Here is a 10,439-nt window from a genome sequence, read left to right as displayed (position 1 = left end):
TAACTAAAAGATTACAATATTAGTTTTGAAAAATGGCCTGCTTTAATCATAATGTTCATTTTCAATTTAAGTTAATCCTTGTATGGGTCTCAGAGTGAATAGTTAACTTTTTGTTTCTGCTGTGTGTAGAAAGAGGTAATTCTTTGAAAGTAGATTAACCAGTTATAGCTACCCTAATGGATGGAATGAGACAATTTGGCACAGCTTATCAGACCTTCAGCTTGTTTCTACTAGAGATAGACACTAAAATTAATTAATTGAACACAACTGACAGACATTTTCCTTCTCTTTGTACAAATGCAGAGTAATATGTTCATACACATAGAATGAAAGAAACATGAAAACATTTGAAGTCAACTAAATTAGTAATTCCTGAGACCTACTGAATAAAGTAGCCTATCAAGAAATGAAATGTCTACAGTTGATTTGAACCCCTAACCCACAAATTTAGTTAAAAATCTTATCCACTTTGCTCTTTACTCCTCACAAAAGATAAATTTCAAGTGCCAAGTATGTGATTGCTCTTTAAAATTGATTTGAGCAGGGTTTCAAAGCATAAATTAATCATAAGGGACTTGAAAATTATATTATAAATTGCATCACATTCTGTGATTTGCAGACCGTTTTGCTCCCTTTACCAATTAAACTTATATCTGGCACAAATATTCTGCTTTATGTTCAAACTAGCCAGATCTAACCTCTCATGCATACCCAACAATGTCATTCCAAAAGTAAACAATTATATAGATATCTTGAAGCTACAAGATAATGTGTGATTAATATCAATTGAATGAAGGCCTTGAAAATAACACAAAAATTACTTAGGATTTCACTACTATCAGAGAAGGTAGACATTATGGCTGAAAAATTTTTTTAAATAATTGAATGAGAGATTTAAGTATTTTACTGAAATAATATGCAAATTCATACATGCTTTAAAAAATATTGTTTACCTTAGAAAATCTGGAGCTTTATCAATGATGTGACAAAATTCAGAGAAGCTAAGTACATTATCACGATCTAGATCACCAACTTTCATGATCTATAAGAAACACAAAATTATATGAATAATCATCGTCATTTAATATCCATTTTTTCGTGCTTGTATGGGCTGGAGGTTGAGACTGATTTTCAGAGGCCAGATGTATTTCCTGTCAACAACCTTCATCTGTTTCCAAGCAAGGTTAACATTTCCCCGTGACCAGGTATGTTCGCATAGAATATTGGAAATGAACAACACTCATTTACAACTCTCATGCAATGTCAAGATAAAAAGACACAAACACATATGTCTGTTGTCCATGCTGGCATGGGTCGGATGGTTTGACTGGCGCTGGTAAGCTGGAAGGCTGCACCAGTCTCCACTCTGATTTGGCATGGTTTTCTATGGCTGGAGGCCCTTCCTAACACTGCTTTTACATGCCACTGGCACAGGTGCCATTTGGCTGACACTAGTATCTGCCACAACTGCAATTTTGCTTGGCTTGATGGGTCTTCTTCTCAAAAATGACATAATGCCAAAGGTCTTGGTCATTGCCTCCGTGAGGCCCAAGGCTCGAAAAGAACTCAGCCTCTTTGCCTGTATAAACATATATATATATATATATATATATATATATATATATATATATACACACACACAATGGGCTTCTTTCAGTTTCAACCTAGCAAGTCCACTTGCAAGGTTTTGATCAACTCTGGGCTATGGTAAAAGACACTTGCTGAAAGTGCCACACAGTGCAACTGAACCTGAAACCATGTGGTTGGGAAGCAAACTTTTTACCACACAGCTATGCCAGCATCTAAGCATACATTTAATTTAATGCCTGTTTTTCTATGCTAGCAGGGGTTGGATGGGAACATATCTTAGGCAAGATTTTACAGTTAGATACTTTTCCTGTCATCAACCTACTTTACATATAAGGAAGGTTTTTTTTAAATTTTTATTTTAATCCTTCAGGTCTTTGAAAGTGTAGTGATCTTCATAATGTTGACAAAGCAGGTCATCATCATTTTCCAGTTCACTCAAGTGAAACCATAGGATGTCAGCATTCACACACATAACAGGTTTCCTACAGTTTCCATCTTCCAAATTCACTCACAAGATATTAAGTCAGCCCAGTAGAAGACATTTGTCAAGGTGTCGCACACTGGGACTGAACCTGAAACCATGTGGTTGGAATGCAAACTTCTTAACCGCATAGTCATGATAGCAGCTGATTAACTTACTTCTTGAACTACTTTCCGTTTTTCTTCTATTGACAGCAAATATTCGTTCCCTTCATCCATATTCTTACCAACTGTTAGTCTATCCAGAACTTCAAAAAGGTCACGTTCAGAAATTCTTTCATCGTTATCAAGATCTGAAAATGACAAATTGAATGTACCTATTGTAGCATTTTGTATGTCATTATACTTCATAAATAAAACAATTTACATAATTTTTTTTTTAATGTTTGTTGAAAATTATTAAAAGTAAATTATAACATACCATAGATATTAAATGCATAATGAGCCTTCAAATCTTTGGGTGCATTGTCACTGAAGACAGACATCATATGTAGGAAGTCTTCAAAATTCATATGCTCATCATCACTTGAGGAAAAAACTGAACAAATACGATCACGGAAAGGATTCATCTGAAAAGTCATTAAATTACTTAGAATTAGGTCTGTCATAAGCCCAAAGTTTTATTAGTCCAAAACTTAACCTGGTTTCCATGATATATAACTAATTGCAACACTCCCCAATGAACAGGAAGCCAGTCTGTCGTAGGTTTGACTTATTTGCAGTTGGGTGGACTGGAACATTGTGAAATGAGGTGTTTTGCCCAGCAACACAACACACTGCCCGGTCAGGGAGTTGAAATCATGATCTTATGATCATGAGCCCAACAAACATCCCATACATTGTTTATATTTCCTCCTATTTAAGGAAGCACAAGCACTTTTGCATACACAACAGACTTGGGTTTCTGCTGACCCAATTTACTCACAAGGCTTTGGTTGGTCTGAGGCTATAGTAGAAAACACTTGCCTGTGTTGCCATACAGTGGGACTGAACCCAAAACCAAATGCTTGGGAAGTGAACAGCAGATCATAATAGAATAGAAAATCAGTGCATTTTTAATGCAACCCCCAAACTGAACTCCTGGCTATCTACAATCTTGAATTGAAACTGTAATCTTTTAACAATCAGATTATTTTCTCAACTGTGATTCTTATTTATTCACATTATTTTATATTGAGTCATGCATTACTTCATAGTTTCAAGATTTCAGTCACATGATTGTTTATTTTTAGAATAATATTATAGGGTAGGTGCGAGAGGTCGACTCAACCCTTTAGTATTTAAACCAGGTAAAGGAAAATTGAAAGTCCACTGCTGCAGAAATTCCAGGTATATCACTCGTAAAAGCAATGTGTGAGTCTTGTGAAGAGTAACATATAATACAATTAAGAACAAATGCATTACAAGCGTATGAATTTAGCACATCACATTTGACGTTCACGTTCCATGCTGATCTGGGTTATAATTAGTTACAATTATATCGGTACCATCCCATTCCTGAAGCCATTGCATTTAAATGATTCCATGTGAAGTATTCAGATGATTATATTTGGAATGGCACTTCATCAGATTGGCTTTCATCATCATTATTTAACGTCTGCCTTCCATGCTGGCATGGTTGGGACACATATACACATATATATATCAGAAACTCAAAGATGTCCCTTACTCTTAGTTGAGGAAGCTCCTGAATCCTGGCAAAAGGGATTTTAGCCTTAAGTGCATAGTTTTTTACTTCTTCCTTCCCTAGAGATTTAAATATCCGGAAACCCCTGAAATATTAGAGAAAAAGGAAATAAGTTAAATACACACATAATATATTCTATGTTAAAACAAATTCATGAAATCGATGAATGGTCAACTACTCCTTCACTAGCTTTGACCAGTGGAAGGTAGCCATGACATAGCATTGTCATGTAGTGTTTCAATTGATTCTATAAACTCATTCTAGTCTGGCACTGATTTTATTGAAAAGCTAAGGTTTGTGAAGGTTTTCTTTATATAACAAGGGATACAGCTCAAACCAGTAAACAAAGATGCAAACAAGCACATGACAGGCTTTACATCTCCCAAATTTTATGCATATTGGCCAACCTGAGACTAGAACAGGACACACTTGTCCAAGGTGCCAAGTAGCAAGATCAAACCTGGAATCACAAGGTTATGACATGATCTTCTTAACCACAAAGATATGCCATATAATATTTTCCAAGATTAACTTTCTTTAAAGCGATTCACAAATAGCTTTCTCTTTTGCTGATCTGCAAGATGTGAACAAACCATAGAATGATGATTTAATAAATAACAGAGCACGTGTGTACACACACACACATACACACACAGAAAGAAAAAAATTTTTTTTTTTAACTTACTCTAAGATTTCTTGCTCAGTGAAATATGTTAGTTGCTGAAGATGAAATAAAATTTTTAATTATTCAATGTCTCATTATGCATACAATTACATGTTGTTTTTATATATAAACACTGGGATCTCTGTTCATTAACCAAATTGTTTTACGTATATGTATGGGTACGAGCACTTGCATAGCGGCGGCACTTTTGCGTCTGCTGTAGGCAATATGTGCTTTTTTGTGGGGTCCCGGGGCGGCAAACGGAAGGGCAGCCCCGGGCGGCACACACTCTAGCTACACTAGTGAATACAAGTCCACTGATTTTTGTTTTTCATATTAAATTCTAATATAATCGTAATCTACACCATCTGAAAGTTATTTGATGAAAATTTCATAAAAAATTACCCATATTTCTGAAAGTTATGAGTAAAGAAAGCCATCCCATGTGCATATTCCGAAGCTCCTTGCCGCACCCTTGGAAATTTTTGTTTTTCACCACATACTCCAATATAATCAAAATCTACACCACCTGAAGCATATTTGTAGAAAATTTCATTTAAAAATATCCATTTTCTGGAAGTTATGAGGAAACAAAGTCGGGTGGGGGTACACATCTGTAGAAATGCCAAATATAAAACAATACAATATCGTACGTCTGATTATATTGAATGCTTATTCACTGTCAGAATTATCTAAGTTCTTTATTCTAAATGGCCCGACATAGCTTCTTTGAACTTGTCATACTCTAGAATATAGATTTAATATAGATATTGGCTATCTTTCAGTTTGATTCGAGGTTTGTCAACAAAGAACTCAGGGATTTCCATGAACATGTGTCAACTATCAGTTGACGAAACAACACATGTTCACGGAAATTACCGAGTTCTTTATTTGACAAAATTCGAGTCAAATCGAAAGATAGCCAACAATTTAACCGATACAAACTTCATGAAACATTGTTCAATTTCTTCCAAAATTTACATAACTTTAAATGCTAATAACTTCTTTATTACTAATTTCCAGAAAAAAATAAAATAAAAATGCAATTCACGTCATTAGTAAGCAATACTATGCTTTTTCTTTTTTCAAGTAATCTGGTGGGAATAAATTTAATATTTTACACTTTGTGTCAATCTAGGTTTGTGACTAGAGGAGTGCCTATTATAAGCATTGTATCTTTCACTGTTATAAATCTTCCGAACAGAGGAGCAACAGGTAAATAATGAAGTTGCTAAATTAGTGTTATAACGTTAACTTATCGATTGATTAATGTTTGTTTATACAACTAATCAGAAAAACGTGTATAGATGCATTATTTTGAGGTGTTTAACTATAATGAATTGATAAAAGAAAGTTGAACAGCGCATGACATAGTTTTTGTAACTTAGGAAATCAAACCTGTGAAATGACTACAAACGAATTACCAGGACTTAATTGTTATAAAGGCGTGTCCGCAAAACAGCAAATTTTAAACTAAAAATCGATAGATATTATTGTGTGTATGTATATATATATATATATATATATACATATATATATATATATATATATATATATATATATATATATATATTAATCTCCGACATTCTAAATAAATTTTAGAATATTTAAAGCTATTTTTTAAATTTGTTAATGTTCCAAACAATTTATGGTTTACTGTTTTAAATGCACAATATTGACATACTTCCCAGACCCCGAAGTATTTGATATTACAACATTACTCAATATTGTCTAAATTAAAATATAAATTTAGTGTTATTTTGGAATATAACGATTCTGAAAATTTTCAAAGGACTGCAGCAATGCTGGGGCGCTACCTGGAAGGGCTTTAGTCGCTTCCATATTCTTTTCCTTTCCCATGAAGAATGGGACTTCGAAAAGACAACTATTCCAAAATCCCGCCAATTGAAATATTAATTAGTATCTAAAATTTTGAATCATACTAAACCCAATAAATAGGTACAACAATATCTGCACATATAGTATTTAGTAATATCTCTACAATTTTTTGTAACTTTGTACCAACACTAGGGACATTTGTTTTCTAATAATTTTTTAATGCATGTTTTTTAAATGAAATTCAGAGATGTTTCAGAGGGGGGGGGGAAGATCAGTGGGGCACATTTGTCAAAAGAATGCCCCCCCCCCCACAATTCCGAATTTATTTCTTCGTAACTTTTTTTTTAAATACCTGTTTTTTTTTTAATGAAATTTTCCACAAATACGTTTTCGAAGGTCTAGAGTACAATTAACTTCAGGAAATTTAAAAAAAACAAAAACTTTTTAATCTTAATCTATCCCCTCAAAAACATGAAAACTTTTATTAAAAAAATATGCATTTAACAATGTTTAGTGGCGGCAGGGAAAGAGATAGCCCTGCAAACAAAAAAGGTTTTAAAATTCCCTTTCACATAATAATCTACACCATAGGAAAATCTCATTGAAAAAAGTATGCATTTTTAAGATTGATAAAACAAAGTGGGAAGGAATTATGCGAAAAACAAAAGAAAATTTACAATTTTTCCAATTCCAACATAATCGCAAACACATAATTGTAATTAGGCCCTGAAAATGTTTCTGTGTTTCACTTGTTTTATTTCCACATATATAAAGCAAGGCCACGGAGAAACCTTTTTGTTATCTCTCCACCTATAAATAACGAAAGCCAAATCTCCCTCATATCACATCCTATCATCTTAAAATAATAATTATATAAAATAATACACCTAGAGGCACTAAGTCTGAGAAAAGGCGATGAAATAGTCATATATGGAGAACATTTGATCATAGGTTTGTCTGCTCTGTCAGAGAGGCAAAACAACAACAGATATTAAATTAGGTGAAATCTAATAAAACTTCCGATCACATTTTATTACACAACAATTGTGTATTGTAAACAGCAAATCATTAATGGGTGAATCGCAATATCAAGTTAGTAGGCGAAGTCCAACACATTATATAATGTGTATGAAATGAGAGAAATAAATAAATGTTTTCTCAAACCTGATAATCATCAAGATCTTTTTGTTTTAACACACTACTTGTTAGACCCATCTTTGAAGTGAAACAACAAATACTTTAATGTCAATCTTTATTTACGTCAGTTTCAAATTTAGCACTGGAAAACTATTATGAACCGAAATAAATTGCCTGGGGAGATGGATGTGCAAAAAATCCAGATTTAAAATGAAACGAAAAACGAAATTTAAAAATAGATTCTTAATTTATTATTCCAGAAGGCTTAATGATATATATGGAAAGACAACATCTTTTATGGTAGAACTGTAAGATAAAATGCTCCAAGGCATTTAATTATAATACTTTACGTTCTGTGTGCAAATCTTGTTGAGGTTAACTTTGTTTCTCATTCTTTTCAGTCGTTAATATAAAGTATTAGTCAAGTGGTAGGGTAGATATATACATTTCTATAATGCATTCTACAGATGAATAGAATTATATTAGAAACTTCTAATTCCGAACTATAAAATATTTAAAATTCTTATCACTTCTTATCACTGTTATTTTCTTAAAACAAGCTTTATTACGCAACTTCATCACACACACACACACACACACTCGTACACACGCACGCAAATACCAATGCAATTTAAACGGAAACGCGAACTGATGGATGTGTTAACCATTAGCTTTGTATTGTATGGATACCCTAACGTGTCACGAAGATGTAAAAGGGTTGTTTATACTTATTCAGCGGTTAGTGGAAACTGTTGACACTTTTCACTCGCCATGATATTGAAACTAATTAGAATTAAGATTACCCATCATTGCTGCCATGGATATATGGTTAAGAAGCACTCTATGCAACCACATAAGTTTTGTGTTCAGTCCCACAACATGACATCTCAGGCAAGTGTCTTCTACTATAACCCTGGGCTGACCACTGCCTTGTGAGTGGATTTGGCCAACAAAAACTGAGTAGAAACCTGTCATATACATATCATTATTGAGAACATCTGAAAGAAGTTGCTTCTTTTCCATTCCCCAAGGTGAATGGAGCTTTGGGTAAGAGGAATTGATGTCATTAGACGGTATCCAGCAATCATCAGCTGTTTTGATCCTGAACCGTAACATCCTACCATAGGTGAGTCTGCAGAGGTGGGCAAATCACTGCTCATCATCTCTTCCAGGTGTCCAGTTTAACTCCTCTCTCTTGTTCCATAACCAACAAGAAGAAGTTTCTTCTGCCTCTCCCATCCTATGCACAGCCACCCTTTGCTCTATTCCTCTTATTCTAATAGTTGTAAGCATCATCCATACCAACTTGGCAGGGAATTCCCTACAACCATGCTTAACTGGCAAAAACCATGATTGTCATCCCTACTCCATGCTCCATTCAAAGGCTTGATCACACTATTTTTCCCATGGGACTGTAAGCTCAATCAAGATTATTTCTTTTACCTTTTCAGACCACAAAACTACATCTCACCTCAGGGATGTCTGGACAACCTGGGGAGACTGCAATCTTTCCCCTGGTCTACTTTCATATCCCATGATTAGACTCCATGTTGCAGAATATTTGTTATTTTTGCTGTTTTCACTGGCTTTTCTCTTTCCTTCACAAACTTGATTGCTGCTGTTGTTTTCCCCAGCTAATGGTGTTTCTTGAGCCTTTTCGATTCCAGAGTGTGGGCAAGTGTTGCAAGCACCTTGTCATGATCAGAGCTGGATTAAGACCCATAGAGACCCTAAGCACTTAAAAGAGTTTGGTGCTGCCCATATATACTCTCTTTACTCTTTTACTTGTTTCAGTCATTTGACTGCGGCCATGCTGGAGCACCACCTTTAGTCGAGAAAATCGACCCCGAACTTATTCTTTGTAAGCCTAGTACTTATTCTATCAGTCTCTTTTTGCTGAACCGTTAAGTTATGGGGACGTAAACACACCAGCATCGGTTGTCAAGCGATGGTGGGGGGACAAACACTGACACACAATATACGACGGGCTTTTTTCAGTTTCCGTCTACCAAATCCACTCACAAGGGTTTGGTCGACCCAAGGCTATAGTAGAAGACACTTGCCCAAGGTACCACGCAGTGGGACTGAACCCAGAACCATGTGGTTGGTAAGCAAGCTACTAACCACACAGCCACTCCTGCGCCTATACATATATATGTAATTCCAAATATAAACTATAATAAACCATAAAGTAAAATTTTATTTTTCAAAATGAAAGAAAGCTGACAGTAAGATGGAAAATAATATTTATTTTTCTATATTTCCACTTTATTTATAAATAAAAAGTTTTCTACTTTCTTAAAATTGCCATGTCTTTGACCAGACCCTCAAAATTAATCTTACATAACACATTTGCTTCTCTAATTAGTAGGGATAAGGCATTCCAAATGTTATTATAGCATGTTTAGAGAGACTTCTTTTGTGCAGTAAACCATTTATCATTTCTGTGGTTCTCCCCTTGCTTTGATGCCCTAAGCATGTGCTTATTTTGCTTAATAGTTAATCCAGCACTGGTCACAATGCCACTTGTCTTTTGCCTAAGTGCTAATTTGCACCCTGACAAAATGTGTGCCAGGGTGCCCCTTTCTCCATAGAGTCTACACAGCTGGTCCTCTTTCAAACCCCCTTCTGTGCAGGTTTGTTGGCCATGGGAGTGTGTCATACACTGCCTGGAGAAGGAAGGAGATACAGAGAGGTTCCAGTTCCCACAGATCTGTCCAGTGTATGAGCATGTGTTTGTGTAGTCATTGCTTGACAACCAGTGTTTGTTTATTTCCATAACTTAATAGTTCAGCAAAAGAGGCCAATAGAATGAGTACTGGGCTTTAAAAGTAAGTAATGGGGTTAGTTTGTTTGACTAAACCATTCAAAATAGTGCCCCGACATGATTACTGAAACAAGTAAAAGATAAAAGTCGCCAGACACAAGTGAATCCTATTAGCCACTCCTCTGTGAAACTGACTTAATGGCTGTGTCAATACCACTGCATGATGGCTGTGTCAATCCCACTGTACCCACACACTTGCAGACATATATATATAT

At 35.0% G+C, this 10,439-nt stretch overlaps 2 protein-coding genes across 2 annotated transcripts in view; one reads left to right on the top strand and one right to left on the bottom strand.

Moving 5' to 3' along the window:
• LOC106879195 (calcium and integrin-binding protein 1) overlaps positions 1 to 7,571 on the bottom strand; it is a 9,530-nt gene extending 1,959 nt beyond the window's left edge. Inside the window, exons 1-6 of the mRNA XM_014928656.2 lie at positions 7,425 to 7,571; positions 4,443 to 4,477; positions 3,740 to 3,842; positions 2,492 to 2,639; positions 2,230 to 2,363; positions 954 to 1,042 (exon numbers count right to left, since the gene is read on the bottom strand). Coding sequence (XP_014784142.1) covers positions 954 to 1,042; positions 2,230 to 2,363; positions 2,492 to 2,639; positions 3,740 to 3,842; positions 4,443 to 4,477; positions 7,425 to 7,475 — 560 coding nt within the window. The 5' untranslated portion in view covers positions 7,476 to 7,571. The remainder of the gene's footprint in view (positions 1 to 953; positions 1,043 to 2,229; positions 2,364 to 2,491; positions 2,640 to 3,739; positions 3,843 to 4,442; positions 4,478 to 7,424) is intronic.
• The window catches only part of LOC106879199 (vacuolar protein sorting-associated protein 28 homolog), a 24,012-nt gene continuing 19,134 nt past the window's right edge, over positions 5,562 to 10,439 (top strand). Inside the window, exon 1 of the mRNA XM_052969955.1 lies at positions 5,562 to 5,636. The gene's annotated coding sequence lies outside the window, so the exon portion shown is untranslated. The remainder of the gene's footprint in view (positions 5,637 to 10,439) is intronic.

The sequence above is a fragment of the Octopus bimaculoides genome, chromosome 8 (genome assembly GCF_001194135.2).
Source record: "Octopus bimaculoides isolate UCB-OBI-ISO-001 chromosome 8, ASM119413v2, whole genome shotgun sequence".
Taxonomy (NCBI): domain Eukaryota; kingdom Metazoa; phylum Mollusca; class Cephalopoda; order Octopoda; family Octopodidae; genus Octopus; species Octopus bimaculoides.
This window is presented reverse-complemented; position numbering and strand designations above follow the sequence as displayed.